Source organism: Varanus komodoensis, unplaced genomic scaffold, assembly GCF_004798865.1.
Source record: "Varanus komodoensis strain SLA01 unplaced genomic scaffold, ASM479886v1 scaffold14_1, whole genome shotgun sequence".
In the NCBI taxonomy this organism is placed as follows: Eukaryota; Metazoa; Chordata; class Lepidosauria; order Squamata; family Varanidae; genus Varanus; species Varanus komodoensis.
In genome coordinates, this window is record NW_025335438.1 from 26,481,365 (window position 1) to 26,499,737 (window position 18,373).

The 18,373-nt window shown below is 38.1% G+C and overlaps 1 protein-coding gene across 2 annotated transcripts in view; it reads left to right on the forward strand.

The window, feature by feature from the left end:
- The window catches only part of USP14 (ubiquitin specific peptidase 14), a 19,760-nt gene extending 3,219 nt beyond the window's left edge, over window positions 1–16,541 (forward strand). Inside the window, exons 3-15 of one of the 2 annotated variants that reach the window (XM_044424250.1) lie at window positions 822–928; window positions 2,538–2,641; window positions 5,007–5,065; window positions 6,922–7,052; window positions 7,249–7,329; window positions 8,652–8,740; window positions 9,253–9,367; window positions 10,818–10,883; window positions 11,383–11,475; window positions 11,771–11,899; window positions 13,723–13,783; window positions 15,575–15,682; window positions 15,803–16,541. In XM_044424250.1, coding sequence (XP_044280185.1) covers window positions 822–928; window positions 2,538–2,641; window positions 5,007–5,065; window positions 6,922–7,052; window positions 7,249–7,329; window positions 8,652–8,740; window positions 9,253–9,367; window positions 10,818–10,883; window positions 11,383–11,475; window positions 11,771–11,899; window positions 13,723–13,783; window positions 15,575–15,682; window positions 15,803–15,951 — 1,292 coding nt within the window. In that variant the 3' untranslated portion in view covers window positions 15,952–16,541. Of the gene's footprint in view, window positions 1–439; window positions 929–2,537; window positions 2,642–5,006; window positions 5,066–6,921; window positions 7,053–7,248; window positions 7,330–8,651; window positions 8,741–9,252; window positions 9,368–10,817; window positions 10,884–11,382; window positions 11,476–11,770; window positions 11,900–13,722; window positions 13,784–15,574; window positions 15,683–15,802 lie in introns of those variants that run through there. The other variant, XM_044424249.1, reaches the window with a different exon arrangement.
- Window positions 16,542–18,373: the final 1,832 nt, after the last annotated feature.

Genomic DNA, 18,373 nt, shown 5'->3' on the forward strand with positions numbered 1-18,373 from the left:
CCATGCCTGTATCTGTGAGTTGTTCAGTGTTTGTTCTTTATATTATTGCCTGGACTGCCATTTTTATTACTGTTGTCTGTTGGACTCTGAATGTATTTTTTATTATCTCTTTGAAGAGTGAGACGTAAAAGCTGTGCAGGGAAGCAAAACTTAATGGTCGGTACAATCCATTTAGTTACCATGGTGTTTTTTCTGAATTTTTAGAAGTGGAAAACACTAAAGAAGGAGAACAAGCTTTTGAAAAATATCAGTATAGCAGATAATCTTTTTTAAAAAATCTAAGAAATTTTATATATTTATTTATGAAAGCCGATATTGGCATCATGCTTTCTGGGTGGCCATCACATTAAAAATACTGATAAATAACATTAAGTAAAATGACACAATCAAAATATAATAATATATAAAACAGAATAAAATCACAATATAGGTAATTAAATAAATTAAAACATAAATTAATAATATATTAAAACTTAGGGTGAAGGGCTCATAGAAGGGCCTCAGTTGATATCTTAGGCAACAGGCAGGAATATATGGAGTAAGGTGCTCCCTAATATAGTGTGGTCCCAAGTCATTTAGCGCTTTCTACGTCATAGTCAAAACCTTGATTCAGCCTGGACTGGATCAGGCAGTCAGTGTAACGGAATACTGTCAATACTATACTCCTTTTGAAAGATACTCAATAGTATGCCTAGCAGAAAATTTTAAAGTTTCTAAACCACATTGGGCTTTGTTTGAAACTACTCAAGAACTAATGTTTTAGAACATACACTACTTTTTTGTTAATTGTCTAATGATAGCTTATATTGCCTCATTTGAACAGGGGATGACCTTATTAATGATGGGTTCTGCTGAAGCGCTTCCTGAAGAACCAGTAGCTCGTCCTGTCTTTGTGGAAGACATGACAGAGGAACAGTTAGCCTCAGCTGTAAGCCTGTTTATTTGTTTGTTTGTTTGTTTGAGAAATACCTGACTGTCCCACCAAGAAAATGGCAAAAAGATAGCTGACAACCATAGGTAACCAAAAACATGATTAAAACAATAATAAAACAACAGAACTGTTTTCGATGGTCAGGAATCTTTTAAGGGAAGCACTGAGACAATTTGACAGCATGCTGTGAACAATTTGCTCAGCACTTTGCAGACAAAATTACTTAGATCTGCTTCAGCCTGAATTCTGTAATTGATACAGAATCTCTTGTAAGTCTGTCCATATCTTAAGATCTTCTTGGGCCTCCTTGGAGGCTGCCCCGAGGCTCAGGAACTCCCTTGCCAGGAAGGCCCGATTGGCACCGTCCATGTAATGTTTTTAGACTTAGGCAAAAATGTTTCTTTTCTTTGGGAATAATCTGAACCTGTGAGATTGCACTATATTGTTTATCCTGTTTTTATTGCTGTTTTAATTTTGGTATTTATAGAACTTTGATATTTGTTGATTTAATTATATTTGTAACTTTTGTATATTTCTGTTAATGCTCTAATTCTAATTTTTTAATGTTGTACGCCTCCTCAAGTCTCACTACTGGGAATAGAGTGGAAAATAAAGATTATGATAAACATTTGCAGCACAATTAAAATACAGTGTTAACAAAATAGAAACTGCACACAATCCAGCAGACCTTTTTGCATTCCAGAGACCTTTTGTAATGAAAACCTCTTTGCCTGCCAGTGTAAGGATACCAGAGAGGGTGCTAAGTCCCTTGGCAGGGAGCTCAGCAGGCTGGGACCAACCACCAAGGAACTCCTCCCTTGCATTGTCATCAAATGTGCCTCTAAAGGTGGCTATACTGAACAAGCCTCTGCTAAAGACCTTAAAGCCCAGGCAGGCTTCCCGCAAAACATTTTTAAATGACTGAACTATTCATTCCTTTAGTTTTGCCCAAGAAGTAGAGCAGCCTTTCTCTATCTATATGCTCAACAGGGGGATGGAGAATACCAAATTTGCAAGTATACCACTGAAAATATATCAGTAGGAGAAATACCTTTAAATGATTGCCTATTTTTAGGGGAAAAAGTCAACCTTAGGTGCCAGATTCGTAATAGGTTCACTCTGATCATGTATCAGAATTGGACAAGATGGGCAGAAAGATTTTCCCCAGGGAAATCTCCGTTATGTCCATCAGGAAGTCACTATAACTTTCATAGTAAGGCAAGACTGGAAGCACAAAGGATTGTATCTTCCTCAATTAGGAGAAAGGAGGAAATGATGTATTCCCCTTCACCCTGATGGCTGAGTGACTGGCAGGCTATACAAAAGGTGCGCAAGGGCAACATGCAAGCTGTGAGCTATCCTGATAGGACTTAAGTCAAAATTGCTGAATATCCTTCAAAGGCACACAGTAATCTGAACAAGAGGTAACTAAGGCAGTGTATCATTGTGGCCAGATCAAACATTTCCAGGAACAGGTACAATTGATGCAACTAGCTATATCTGTAAAATGGCATTATTGAGCTATGGTAAAGGTACATTCCTAAAAATGCATTATTTAATGCAAATAACTTTAAAGTCTCTGGTACATATTATATTCTTTTGACAGATGGAATTGCCATGTGGCTTAACAAATCTTGGGAATACTTGTTATATGAATGCTACAGTTCAGTGTATTCGCTCTGTGCCAGAACTGAAAGAGGCCCTTAAGAGGTAAGTTTCATAGTTATTAAAATGCATAAAGTCTTTCATCAGGGTCATAATGTTTTAGTTCAAAGTTATTATAAAATAGTAGGAATTACAGCCAGTGGTGTTGCTATAGCATTGGGAAAATTTATGTTTTACAATCATCTAGCAGGATTACTTCCATTCCTACCCAAATTAGTTTCAGTACCGTGTTTCCTATTAATCGGTTTTAATCCAATTCTGCTGCTGTTTCTTTTGTGCTAGCAGGACCCACCATTTGCACAAGAAAGAATGGCTATATCACTGGAGTTACCTTTTACATGCTCCAGTGAGCTGCCCTGTTCCAAAAAGTGACAGTTCACTTGCTCATTTCTGATAGCTCCACACTGGATATTTTCCTGATAGTTTGCATATTAACCTTTAGGATTACTTTTAATGATTGCCAAATTCTCATGTACTATGACTTGGGATGTGAATGCAACTGAGATATTTATCTTTAATCCTTGTCTAATTCTAAGTAGTTTGTGAAAAATGACTTCACCATGCCTCCACATAATGTCTTCATTTTTAATGTTACTTCTGTTTGTTCTTTATTGCCACTTTGCTCCATTGTTTGTGAATTATTTAAGAAACAGAAGAGGCAATGGTTGCTAGTTTTTCATATGTAGGAATTTTAGTATAATTCTTTTGTATATAAAATAAATTAGCTAGACTGTTAACATTGACTGGCTCACGAGAACACATTATGTCAGTCCTCTTCCAACTACCATGGCTGATGGTTGAAATTTGGCCTCATTCAGAGTGCTAGTACTAACCTTCAAAGCCCTAAAATGGCTTGAAGCCAGGTTATCTGAAAAATTGCCTCCTCCCATATCTCCCTACCTGGATCCTGAGGTCATCTTTGGAGGTCCTTCTCCACAAGCCTCTTCCAAAGGAAGTGAGGCAGGTGGTTACTGGGAAGGCCTTTGCATCTACTTTGTATTCTTTTTGGTGCCAAGTAAAGACCTTCTTATTTTCCCAGCATTATAACAGTTTTAACTATTTAACTTTGTTTTAATGTATTCTATTTTATTCTGTATACTGCTGCTTTGTTGAATAATAGCAATTGAATTGCTGTTATATTTTTGTTCTTTTAATTTGTGCGTGTATTTTTAGCTTTCGTTTAATTTCAACTTTTGTTAACTGACTCTACTATTAGGCAGTATTTACAAAAGATCATTAATGCCTGTTAAGCATTCCAGATGCATGGAATATTTTGGCTCTAAAGGTTGTTGTGCAAGCAAGGCACACTTCTGCTCACATGTTCACTTTTCCCTTATTTCTGCCTTTTTCACCCTCTTGTTACAGCCCCTTGTGCCACATTACATCCTGTTCCAAAGGGTCTTTATCATTAGCTGTGTCCTTCAGAAGGGGCTAAAAAGAGAGGGAAAAAGCCTTTTTTGTTAACAGAGTTTGAATACAAATTCCTGGATTTCAGCCACACCATTTGGAGTATACCTTGAAAAATCTAATATGTAACCAATATATTATCAATACATATGGACACTATAGTAGGTCATGGTTCTAACATGCCCAGGCATATTTTCCAAGCATCAATCAAAATGACTGATATCACTCAAGAATTGCATGTTGTACAGTTGATACCAAAGTGTATGACTTTGTATTATTCAGAAATTTTAATGAATTTTTGACTGACAGAAATAGTGAGAGAAGCACTTGTATGGTCTATTGTTGTGCAAAGTTGAAAAGAGGTTGGGTACATATTTTGGGTGGGCAGGTCATAGGCTGCCTTGTTTCCTCATTACGCTCACTGTGTTTAGAAAATGAATGGATGAAATAGAATGGAGGAATCATTCATTAATTTGAAGGCAGGATCTTTTGTGGCCTTGGAAGATAGAGGACTGGTTTTATCGCATATGCTTTGAAATTCATATGCAATTTCATTTAATTTCCGTTTGTAATGATAGGGGAGACTCAGTAAACATAAGGGTCCAGAACTTACCTGATCTCACTGGGTGGGTGTAGAATTCTTAGGGCAAGGAATGACACATGGCTATTTACCACAGGGACAGGCAGCTTGCAGCCCTCCAGATAATGTTGTTCTACTGCTCCTATTAGCCCTAGTTAGTATAGCAAATGGGAAAGGATCATGGAAGTTTCATGCAACAAAAATCAGGAGTTTCACAAATTGCTCATCTCTGTTTAAATATTCTGAAAGCCTGGGGCATGGCCAAGTGTACCCCAAGACAACTGGTTTCAAAATCTCTACCTTTGTATTACATAGGTTTGCTTTAAGTACTGAGAATGTGCCTAGTCCTGAGAAAGTACATTCCTGTGTAAATTTAGTGTATTTTGTTGATTCCAAGACTAAATATTTTAAACATTTGTTTAGGTATGCTGGTGCCTTAAGAGCTTCAGGTGAAATGGCCTCTGCTCAATATATTACTGCAGGTTTGTATTTGAACAGTTCAGAGCTTTCTGCTGTTTCCTACTTGGTAACAAAAAAACCCTAGGATTCTGTTCACAGGATAGTAGTGCCTTTCTTTGTAATTCTGGTATTTCTAGCTCTCTAGCACCACTTCAGATATGTGCCGTCCCTTGAACTCTAAAGTACTGCATGGCGAGCTTTTCTAAATGTGCATAATCAAAGAATACATGTTACTACAAAATTCCCCCTTTCCAATGTGAAAGTACTAAAAACTAGAGAGTGCACATTGGCATATGGATGCTGTTTGCCCACTTTGTTTTCTTTCTTTTTCTTTTACATTCTGTTTTATTGCCCTACTAAGGTGCAGGGCCAGGACTCTGATTTCTGCCACCCTATTTAAGAAAAAACAAAACAGATAAAAGAAAGATCCAGTTTTGGCTCTGTCTGGTATTATCACATGTTGGGGTGGTAAGTTCACTGGCTGCTCTGTACAACTGTATTTGCCCCTTACCTTCCAAAAATGACCTTGGAAATTAATTTAATGGTTACTCCTTTTTGCTTCTTCGATTCAAGCCTATTTAAGTAAATTTTCTGCTTGCTTTTTGGTACTGTCCTGGCTAGGATCTCCTGCACTGATGCAGCATATTTGATTCAACCTGTGTCATTATGCTAATCCTGCTTTTTAAATTGCTGTTGATACCAGAATTAGAAAACAAAACCAAGCCTGGTAAGAAAATCTGGTTTGTTTGTTTAAAGTTGCTTGCATTGATTCAAAACTTTTAATCCTTTTGGATATATTTTAGTATTTAAGGTTAGCATATGTGTGCCAGGCAGCTTCTGCTCTGTCTCTCTTACTGAGAGTTCGCATATATATGGCTCTTCTATGTTCATTTCCCCAATTTATAGGGGGAGAGCAGCTGCAGTTTAATGGAACTGCATGCACAGAAGGTCTTTGAGCCTGTCTGCTAATTCAGGGATGGGGAACCTCAGGTCGAGGGCCCATATTTGGCCCTCCAGGGTGCCCCAGATGACCTTACTTCCTTCTGGCTTCACTCGCTTTCTTCCAGCCACCAATCATTCAGTAGTTTCACAGGTTTGTGCATTTTTTTGCTCATTGTGAAAGGTAGAAATGTCTCTTCTGAAGCTTAGTTACTGGCAGAGCTTCAAGCTACAATATGTTGGTGTCTTTTGTATTTTTGCCCCCTCCCTTTGTGTTTGCTCGGCTTTCTTTCTGCTTGCTAATTCTCCACATTGGAGTGTGCCCCAAGAGCTTCTCAAAACCTGAAGAGGTTCCCACTTTTTCCACTAGGTACTATGATTAATGTGCTGCTGAACTGGAGGTATAACAGAGGGGGTGTGTGTACATTCCTTCCATACATGTGTATATATTTTCTGACTTCATGCCAAATTATGAAGTCTTGATAACTGGGAAGGTGACAGGTGAGTGAGAGAATATCCTGATCTCATATTTGCCTCCTCAGGCTAAGTAAACATCATAACACAGTTCTTCTTGCAACAGGGAAGTTGCATATTCATGTAAAATGCTGGCATGAGCATACTGGCATACAGTTGAAACCAACTGTGATTGAGCTGTTTATCTGTACTGTAGTTTCTGTTAAGTTTTAAAGCAGTGGCAGTTGGATTACTGTGCCTATACTATTGCCGCCTGTCCCTAAATTTTAGTTATTACAGCAGTGTGATATATTCAGGCCTGTACTGCAGGTTGTTCATGTGATCTCAAAATTAAAAGCTCTGTTGTGCTATGCATTAAATAAGTGTAGGCTTTTATGGATGTGTTGCATTTCTCAAATCAGTATGCTTTTATATTTAATTAAATGTTTGTTCATCTTTTAAATAACTATTTTATTTTATTTTCAAGCTCTTAGAGATTTATTTGATTCCATGGATAAAACCTCCTCTAGTATCCCTCCCATCATTCTTCTCCAGTTTTTACATATGGCCTTTCCTCAGTTTGCGGAGAAAGGAGATCAAGGCCAGTATCTTCAACAGGTAAATTATTTTCTTTCATTTTTTTTAATTCAGGAAGAGGATTCCTGACAAAAATATATTTGTTCAGCCAGTCCAATAAGTATTGGTGATGAGACAATTACTTGCCATGTCTGAAATAACATCTGGAGTCCAGTTGTATATATTTATTCCAGATATCACTGTGTCAGTGATCTGCTTCTTTCTACTTCTTTCATAGGATGCCAATGAATGTTGGGTACAGATGATGCGAGTACTGCAACAGAAGTTAGAAGGGATAGAAGGTGAAACAGTTATGGAAGTAAGTGATCTTAGGCATACAGATCAAAGGAAACTGTCAGTGTATCTCTGCTCAGCCAGGCTTTTGAGTCTTTTCTCTGTCTTGCCCATACCAAAACAGGGCTATGGTTTAAATAAAGGGATAATGTTGGCTGTGTGTGAGCTATTGTGCATGCCCAAAGGATTGTTGCAGTTCTGAGTGTGATTAGACAGAAAAACAGTCCTGCAACTGCAAGCTTTCCCCAACTAGTGCACCCTTAATAGCTGAATTATTCTACTTCATTGTTTCATTTAATAGAGGCTTGTCAAATGTATTTTTTGCAATTTACAAGAAGATGTGCCATTAGCACTGCAAGCATTACTTCTTAGAATGGTATATTGAAACCCATGTGAGTAGCTTCAGTCGAAGTATGAAACTTGAGCTCTTGCATATACCTCTATTTATAAAACTTGAATCCAATGAGAAATACCACTGTTTTGGAAAGAGGTTTTCTAGCCCTATACAGTGTTAGTGAAGAGCTTTGCAAACACAGTGAGACTTGTACCTGAAGAGCTCTCCATGTTATTGAAGAGAATGGGGATGCATTAAGTATCACCTGCTCATAACAGTGGATTGGGCTAACCGTTTATGGTAAAACTGGCGATGAGTGAATGGTTTGCAAATGTGGAGAGCTGTTAGGCATGTCCACATAACTTCTTTTTGTTTGTGCACTCTTTCTTCATCCTTCCTTTTTCACTAGCTATTGTAGGCTGCTTCACATAGTGCGAGAGAAGGCCCTGGCTTGCCAATCATGGTTCAGAGCAGGGCTTTTTTTTGTCATAGAACGCACCGGAACAGCGTTCCGGCACCCTTTTTTGACGGATTTTTCCAAGTGATTGTGAATCACCCTGTTGGGCGTAGCAGGTCGGGGGCAAAAATCATTAACATAGTGCCTGCGGGCAGCTTGTGTGTCTGTGCTGATTGTGAGGGCGCTGCTCGGCTTGGGACGCTGCATGGCTTGGGATTGGTCGTGTGGTCGCGCGCTGAGTGCTTACTGCCGGCGGTGACCATTATGTTTATGTGTGTGTAGAGTGACTGGCTGCGTGCAAAAGGTAAATAAGTTCTTTATTTCAAAAAAAGTTGGTGAATTGGAAATCTTTTTTCATGTAAAAGTGTGACCCCAAGACATGAGTTCCGGCACTTTTTTTTTTTTTTACACAAAACAGTGGTTCAGAGTACCCACACTGAGATCTATACACGGTTCTAATAAGCAGAAAAATAATGCTGTAGATGTAAAGGATTGAACAAGTTATATTGTGGCTTAAAGAAGGTCATAATAAAAGTGGATTTTATTGTTCTTGTAGACCGACTCCGGAGCTTCAGGAGCAGCAGCAGCACCTCCTAAAAAGAAGAGTTTAATTGACCAGTTTTTCAGTATTGAGTTTGAAACTACGTATCCTAAACACTCTCTGGAAATATGTATCTGGGATGGCGATGTTACCATGGAGGGGGTTGGGATTTATACATTTTATTTACAGAAGGGAAAATGCACACTGAAACTTAATTCTGGGATGGGTATCATAGAAATGAGCAATATTTTTAAGTAATATAGAATTATCTCAGAGCAAACAGGAGGGAGGGAAACCAATGTAAACAAAAAAATCTTACTAAGTTGGAAATTACATAAACAAGAGCCTTAAGACTGTGATGTAACAATTGCTTGGAAAGCAGCCAGCTGCTTTTGAGAAAACTTAGCCAAAGTTGATTAAAAGAATTAAGTGCATGTCATGATGTGCAAAGTATCTTGACAGTGAAGTGCTGGTCATTGCCACCAAAGCAACTGAAAGGGATAGTGAGTGTTGACTGATGCTTTTGTTGATGTTTAGTTTATTAAAATACTGAACTAAACATAAAATAAAGATTTAGCTGAAGTGCTTGCATTTTTGTCCTTAATTTTATGTGAAGCATGAAGTGTACAGAAGCAGAAGAGGAAGAGGTCACAAAAGGAAGAGAGAATCAACTCCAACTTAGTTGCTTTATCAATCAAGAAGTTAAATATCTTTTCACAGGTCTTAAACTGGTGAGCAAATGTAAAGCCTTAAATTATAATTTATTTTTTACAGTACAGTGTTGAGAAACCTTGATTACCCTTGGTTGGCTTCAAAACAGGGTGAAAAGAAGGTGAACTGATGTGTAGGGTGTGACTAGGTATTAAAAGGAAATGCAGAGTTATCATGACTATGTACACCAACGTTTTCGGTACTAATAAAGTACAGTACCCATGTAGTCTTTCCACATTCTTGCTTCACAGGTCCCCAGTCCAGCATTAACCATCACACCGCTGGTTCAGCCATGTTTAAAAAAAAAAGAATAATCAGAATTTCAAATAAGTAAACATTAGCTTTTTTTTGGATCCTGGTCATTTTGTTTATTTGTTAGTTCATCCCTTAAAAATACTTTCAGTAAGTACTTTCATCCTGATAAATTGCAGGAATAAGCAAATTGCGCAGACTCATTTAGAATATTATGACTGGAATGTGTACATAAAACCACATTTAATTTGACAACGTTGTTTGCAGGACAACTGGACCTATATAGAGAAGTGTTGTGTGAAAACAGAAGTCTAAATTGTGTGGAAGCTGAGAGAGTAAATGAGAGTTGGAGACTGAAAATTGATACTCAATTACTAGACATTTTGTTCAAATTTTCAGAAGAATGTCAGCAAGAATAAAAATGACAATGTGTTATATGCAAAGAAAGGTTTAATAGAGATGCAGACCTGGTGTTGGCTGTAAGGAAGGAAAGAAATGGCTTTGAGGACGGTGGAAAAAAATGCGAGATACGAGAAGAGCAGCAGCACTGAACATGTTCTGCATTTGTTTTTGTTAAAGTCATTGTAAGAATGATACTGTGAAAATTACACTGAATTGAAGCTTTCAAACACAGTAACAGTGGCAAAACATGAAATTTGCTGCATGTAATTTGGCATGACTCTTTATCCTGATAATTTCATGCCAGTGGATCTTTAATTCTACTGACTGCTGCTTGATTTCTGTGATCCCTGGGCTACAGTATTTTCTCTTAAAGGTACCATACAGGATGCATTTAAATTAAAACACAACTTCATTTGTCTTCTCAGTTCATATAGCCAATTTCCATATGTGCATGTGAAAGAACTGTGAATACAGCTGAAGTAGGTCTGTGACTCTTGGCAAGTTTCTACAGCAGCTTCTTACATGGCTAAAGGCTGGATCTTTTTAAAAAATTAAACTAAGTGGGTTGTGTTTTCAGCTGTTGGTGGAAATCTCAAAGAAATGTCCACTTTTCAGCCTCTTCCTTTCTTTTTAACTGCAGTTTGGGGATTTTGGGGATTACCTAAAAGCACAACAGGTTCCACTGTTTAATACCTGTAAGAGTATGCTACTTATTGTTGCAGAAAATGCTACAAAAGAGGGAAAAGCTTTGAATCCAAAGCAATGATCCGATAGTGATCTTGCATGTTATATTGCACTATTATATTTCTCTTTTAGCGTCTTCAAGAAGAAATTACCAAACTGTCTCCGACATTGCAAAGAAATGCCCTTTACATAAAATCTGTGAGTAGCGCTCGATTGATAAGATCTCTTTGCAACAGTGGAACTCATCTTATCTTGAGATTTTTAGATTAGTGGAGTGTGATGAGCCAAGTTTTAAAGCCAAGTTTTATAATAATAGATTGGATTACTTTATGAACTCAGAGGAAGACAGAGCAGCATTCTAAAAATTAAAACATAGCTCCTAAATCCTAAATACAGTCACCATGTAGAAACAAATTATTCTATGCAAATAACTTGCAACACCTACATAATGTGTGTGAACATTTTGGGAAAAGTATCAATACAGGAACTTGGTGCTACCTTTTGTGTGGAAGCCTATAGATAAACATTGTGTGGGTGTACCTTTTCATTTTATGTGTGGTCTTTCCACATAATCCAGTTATATGGAATTTTGAAAGCTGATCTTACTTTCAATTAAACTTGTATCATGTGCTTATGGTTTAGCAACTATTTTCCATGTTTTTGATTCCAGTGATTTTTTTTATTTTTTTTGTTATAGTCCAAGATAAGTCGCTTGCCTGCTTATCTTACAATTCAGATGGTTCGATTCTTTTACAAAGAAAAAGAATCTGTGAATGCCAAAGTTCTTAAGGTAGGAATATTTCACATTCTTTACATTTTGGTGCTTAGTCTATATTGTAGTCTACTGGTTCCTAAATGCAACAGGTGGAACTTGCTCCCGTGCTGCCATACCTCTGTTTAAAAATGGGCTGGTTATGGATGAGAATGAAAGCTGGAGCAGCCTTGATATATGGCTCTTGGGGGTTGAAAAGGCTTGTTTAAATAAATTAAATTAGTTGGATTTAAAATAGTCATGGGAAATATAATTGATTACCTTTATATAATGAATTACATAAACATTAGGTATTTCTTTTCATTTCTCCTAGGATGTTAAATTTCCTCTTATGTTGGATGTATATGAACTCTGTACACCAGAGCTTCAAGAAAAGATGGGTTCATATCGATCAAAATTCAAGGACCTAGAAGACAAAAAAGTAAATCAGCAGCCAAAGAATGTAGGTAACCCTTTACATTTGATTTAACATTGTACTAAATGTTCTTGAGATGTAAGACCTTAAAACCAAGCCTTAACCCTTATTACCTAATCATAGTTTAGGCTCCTCATGTTCCATTTTTTATAAAGAACATGTTGTGTTAATTTGGAGTGAGGAATTACTGTTGAATATTTTAAATTCCTAGATTTAGTAAGTCCCTGCATAGGGCTACATAGCCACAGACTGTACCTCCTCTCTGTGCTCACAAGGATTTCCCATTAGCTTCACTGGTGGACTCAGATGAGTTGAAATTAATGGGAAATCCCACTTGTCAAGTGACTAGCTCTTCATGATCAGAGATACTTCTGAGTCTGCTGTTGTTTTATTTTGGAGTGGCTTGTGATATAACATAGTAGGGACTGCTGCTGCTCATATCCCTATCCATCATGGCCTTTGTGACACTGTTAAGGACATGATTAGATATGATTTGGCAGCATAATGCTTTAAGCAACTTAGGTCTGAAAAACTACATGCCATTTAACAGGCTGATTTAAACTATGTGCTTTAATCTCTGCAAACTTTAATATGGAAACCTTGGATTTTGAACACAGCTTTCAATCCTGTTCTGAAATCCAATTACAAATGTAGAATTTTGTCCAAAATGCATGAAATAGAAGTGCAAGGTTTTCAGAAGTTAAACCTTTTGTTAATGCTTTAAGTCAGTTGTGGGTCGGAGTCTCAGTCTGATAGACCATATTTTATGGATCCACAGACAAGTGTTTTGCCTGCATGTTTTGTTTGCCTTTCTCTTGTAAGTCTTAATGGAATACTTCTAGAATGAGTTAAAATAGTTTCCTATGACCTCAGAACCAAGGAATTGTGGATTTGGTTGTGACTTCAACTTTGGCTTGCTAATCAGGCTAAAACCATGGTTTGCATTTCTGGTCTACCGTCTAAAATAATAGGAAGATGTGGTTTAATGAATCCTCATCAATGCACATGAGAAAGAAGTGTGCAGTTACTTAAAGCAGGATGCATTAGACTGAGAATATTATATCTGAACCATGCGTTACAATGAGAACCAAAATAAACTGAGAAATGCTACATAACCATCAACAGGGTTCAAGCTGCCTTGAGTTCCTTGAAAGGAAAAAAGGCAGGATAGAAATATAATAGATGAATAATGACTGGGAAAGATTGTAGCTTATTTCTGAATCATGCAGAACATGGTTTGTCATGTCATCTGAACATGAGAAGAGCCAGGTGGTGTTGGTTGGGGGGGATGAATTAATACACCATCCTGGAACTCATACTAAACCAAGCCCACCATACGTTCTGATAGGAAAATGAGCTATGATTACTTTTTTTGCCTTCTCTGATCATTATTAAATAATGAACAAGGAGAGGGTCTGAATGGGCTGTGAAAAGAAATTATTGGAAAAGTATGCTGTAGTCTGTACTGCAATTAGACTTAAGTTGTGAACTATACAAAATAATGGAAGACCTGTTTGATTTAAATCTAGGTCTATGCCAGGCCTGTATAAAGAGGTACGTGTATGAATGCAGGTTAGGGCATCTGAATTTCTAGGCCTTCTTGCAGCCATTCCCACCAGAAAAAACGGTCTGCTTCCTAATGATCCTTCACTCTTGAAATTGCACATTACCTGCTTACGTATGATTGGAGCAATTCTGTGATTAAACAAGTAGAGGGGCCACCATCACATATGGCTTGAGCCGAAACCTTTTAATGCTTTATTTAGTTTCTTGTTTCTAATGTTAGCAATTTTATCTTAATGTAGTTACTGATGTTAAATAAAACTCAAAAATGTATGCTTTATTTTAAGTCTAGTAAAGGTGATGGCGCACAGAAGGAAGTTAAATATGAGCCGTTTTCCTTTTCTGATGGTAAGTGAATAAAGAAAAACATTTACAGCACAATCCAGTCTGGTTACCCAAAATCCTCCAAACTTGGAGGATCACAGGCATGCTGTGGAGGGGAAGACAGCAGAGGTGATCTCTGCCATTTATCTCCATCCTGGAAAACTAAAGTTTAGCTGAATTCAGCCATCTAAGTTTTGAGTCTCAGAGTGTGAGGGCTGCTTGGTTACCCTATGCTACAGTCTGTCTCTTCACCTCCCAGAACACCTACAAAAAGCAGGCTCTGAGCTCTCAAGACTTTGGAGTTGCAGCTGATTTTTTTTTTCCTTATGGACTGTGAGAGCAAGTTTCCATGTTTGGAGGTGGGATTACAAGCTTCCCTGTGGCCATCTAGACAGCATCTAGTGGACATAGGATTATGTCCTTAATCTGTCTTTAAAATTATACTGATTTTTTCTGGTTTAATTATTGCAATGCAATACTCACTAATAAGGAAGTGGAAACAGTTGGATCAGTTCAGAATTCCTGTTAGTACCTTGTTTGAATGCCAGAGTCAGTGGCTGATAAATTACATGCCTTAATATTTGAATGGTAGTTTATCTCAATAAATAGTAAAGCAAGCCAACAAAAGAAACTAACGAATTATAACTACCATTCACAAATAGAGCTGCAGAAATGGAGCAGTGAAGAGTTCAGGTAGATAAAATTTTCTATGCAAGCCAAGCCACTAGACTATAAATTATATACTGTTATGCATACTGTATAAATTGTGCATGTTTTATGTTTACTGTTAAACATATAGAGTACATATATTGTACTCTATATTGATTTTTTGGTTTCTTTAAATTTTAATATTCAGTTTGACTCTCAGGTATTGTAATGAAAGTGTGATTATGCTCAGAGTATTTTGTATAGGCAGTAGGTGATGAGTCTGGACAGAAATAATGAAGGTATCAATGCTGTGCCAGAGAGAGAAGTGTGACATGCCTTAATAAAAGCTAGTAGTCTCTTCTCCTGTTGTGCAAACTCTGCTGCCTTAACAGCTGTGCCCTTTACTAGTGTACATCCAGCAGTTAACTGCAGCAACCAGCCAGAAGTGTCAAACGCAGCTATCTCTGAAGTTAGTGCAGCTGGGACTAGCACAGCGCACATATTCGTTGCCAGTGGCATTGCAAAGCCGTAAGAAGGCATCAGGAAGACATTACAGAGGCAAAAGGGAACATGGAGTAGCTAAGTAGAGCACAGCTGGGGCTGAAGCTTCTATAGCTTTGCAGATCTGGACATCTGGGAATACCATCAAGAGCATCTCTTCCAACAGAACTCTATGGTGGCTTTGTAGAAACCATTCTAAAAATGTGTCTGAGTTCAAAAAGTTGAACAAGCTATGGTGAAGTATGGAAAACATAAAACAGACCTTTGTTTCCATGGTTATATAGAGACCCTCCTTACCATACAGTACCACTCTGGCTGGGTTCACACAACATGACAAACCATGCTATGGAGTTCCTACCATGGTTTAAAATTCTGTGTGAACCCAGCCATTTTGTTAACCCTAGGCACTTGGTTTAACATTGTAAATCATTCTTGCCTTTTCATACTCGCTGTCTTCACCTGCTATGTATGCCTGATTACATGGAGAAGATATGTGAAAACAGAGACAAATGTATTACCTGACAGTTGTTCTAAACTGGATTGTAGTATGCTTTCACTTGCCAACAGTCCTAATTGTCAAGCTTGCTTTGACAATTATGGAAAGACCTGGATACTTATGTGCAAAATGTTCACTGTGTTACATTGCAACATCTCTCTCTCCCACAGATATTGGCTCCAATAACTGTGGTTATTATGACCTGCAGGCAGTACTAACACATCAGGGAAGATCTAGTTCTTCTGGACACTACGTCTCTTGGGTTAAAAGAAAACAAGGTACGGAGGGACCTTTTTATATAAAAGATGTTTAGCCATTCTTTGACAAATAATTGTAAAATCAGACTCTGTAGTGTCTGTCATATACATAGAACTGACTAGTGTTTTTCTTCTTCACAGATGAATGGATTAAATTTGATGATGACAAAGTCAGCATTGTTACACCTGAAGATATTTTGAGGCTATCTGGTGGTGGAGACTGGCATATAGCGTATGTTCTACTTTATGGGCCACGAAGAATTGAAGTAATGGAAAGTGAAGCTGAATAATAGACTTCATTTCTACCCATTTCTGGCTAGGTGTGAAATAAATTTCTTAACTCCAGTCCTTCACAGAGACTACAAAATTGGTTCATACAATCTGTCATTTGGAGCAGCAAAGAAGTAAAACGTGTTTGAAACTGATCTATGCACTAGAGCCACTACTAGACTATGCTGCCACTTATCTGTGGCAGCAGGTTGATATATTTGAATTTAATTTTAGATGCTGTGTTACACAATTCAAATTTTAAACCAGTCTTAACTATTAGAGAACTAGGTGAGCCTTTTGCCTCTGTAATGTTAACAGCAAGATATTTATTCCACACCTATTCATGCATCATTTGTTGTTAACTCTTGCATGGTTTTTACCAGTTCAGTAGCTGCCCATCCTTTCTATTGTGTCTGACAGCTTTGTCAGAAAGGTGGAAAACAGTTGTTGCCTCAACATGTAAACTCAGTGCTGCTGCCCATAGCCTATGGAAATAAGGCTACAATCACGTATTTGTCCAGCCTGATGTGCCAACTCAGTGTGCTCTGTTGCTGGCATTTCATGACTTTAAAATAAATGGTGATCAGTAATGATGGTGCTTCTTATATAATTATGGCTGGTGTTTGTCTTCTGTCTAAAGGATAAGAGAATTATGGCAGGACACAACATTTTATACACAATGGTATCCTGATTCTCAAAACAGGTAAATTCTGAATCAACTTATATGTTATAGAACTTACAGTGAATGCCATCGTAGTGGAAGAGAGGGTTTTTAACATTTGACCAGACAGATGCAGGACAAAGCAACTTTTGAAGCAGCTCATTGTGGTGTGCTGAAGCAACATTGAGAGTGAGTAACGCATTCCCTTCACCATCCAGATGTTTCTTAGCATACTACCTAGTAATGAGAGAGTACACTCTGAACTCTCTTTGTGGCATTTAAAACAAACAGAAAACAGAAGACCTAGACACACCCTTGCTGCAATAGGGTCACCTATAGACAGCGCACACTGAGTTCTCTCAAAGCTAGAGTAGCAGAACTTTAAAGCTGTGTGGGCATATGGGATCTTACCTGTTTACCATAGAACAATTTACTTGCCAAAGATGGCTGATGAAAGCTACAGCTTACTACAACTATTAAAGCAACATAGTCAACCTCGATTAGGATTTGCCAGATCTTAATGAGATTAGTCTGCCAGTAGATGTTTCACATAGTAGTTTCTGTTACACTACTGTGCCACAGCTGTCCTGCATGAACTTGAACACAATAGCCACAGCTACACTGTAGTACAACACTTCTAAGCAACCTAATAGAAATAAATTGAGCATCAAGCTGTAAGTCTGCTATCCACATCTTCAGCCCTCATTTCCATTACAGTGATGGGAGGAGTTAAAAGGATCAACAGATTTGCCAGCTAGGAAGTGCCGTAAGTCAAAGTAGAATGTACATTGTGCATGAATGAAATTCCCTTCCAGTTACTGTCAGAGAAATGACAATCTCAATCATGACCATTGAGAAACACTGGAGTTTCAGGAACAGTTGAATCAATGATAAAGGAGTGCGTATGAGGGAAGTCCTGCACTCCCTTCCAGCAAATAACCAACCAGTAGCTGATAGGTCTTTGTGGTCTCTGCGGTACACATACAGGCTATGAACCTGTGTGCAGCCTGTTGTTAGGATTGGCTTTTGCAGAAATGCCTCCCGCACCCCAGCAACTCATACATACAGGAAAAGCAACATACATACAGCAACTCATACATACAGGTCTTCAACTGCCTTCCCTGAGTCAGAGCAGATTGTGCCTTTAGGAGAGCAGTCCTTTGATGATGACACTGACCCACCATCCAGACAGGCAAGCTTGCCAGTCATCTATTATGTATGATGTACAGAGATCACAAAGAAGAAAGGCAGGTTGCTTACTTGTGAATTTAATTCTTCAAGTGTTCATCTGTACATACACACAACCACCCACCAATCCCTCCTTGTTCTAACCTCTCCTTTTCTATACTGAGATTGGGTTTGACTAAGGTCAAGATCAATCAAACTGATCCTCCCTCAGTCCCAAGGCCACAGAGGTGGTCTCAAGTGAACTGAGAGCAAAAGGAAGGAACTCTGTTTGCCAGAGTGTGGAAGGAGTTCCCAGCAAAATGGTCTCAGCTATGAATTCCTCCTGACAACAGGCTCCACATAGGTGCAGAGTCCAACAGACAACTGCTCAAAGAATGACAGCTACAGGTAAACAACCTGCCTACAGGTTTACTTCATCTCCATTCACAACTGATAGAGGTAAGGTGACAAAAGTGTTCAAACCAAGACTACACAGACGCTGACATCATGCCTGCAGTATGGATATATCCACAACACAATTACAAGCTAGATTTGTTATCAGTTCAGAAACTTGTACTATTTGTTATAGTACACCAATTTCCTTAGTTACCTGA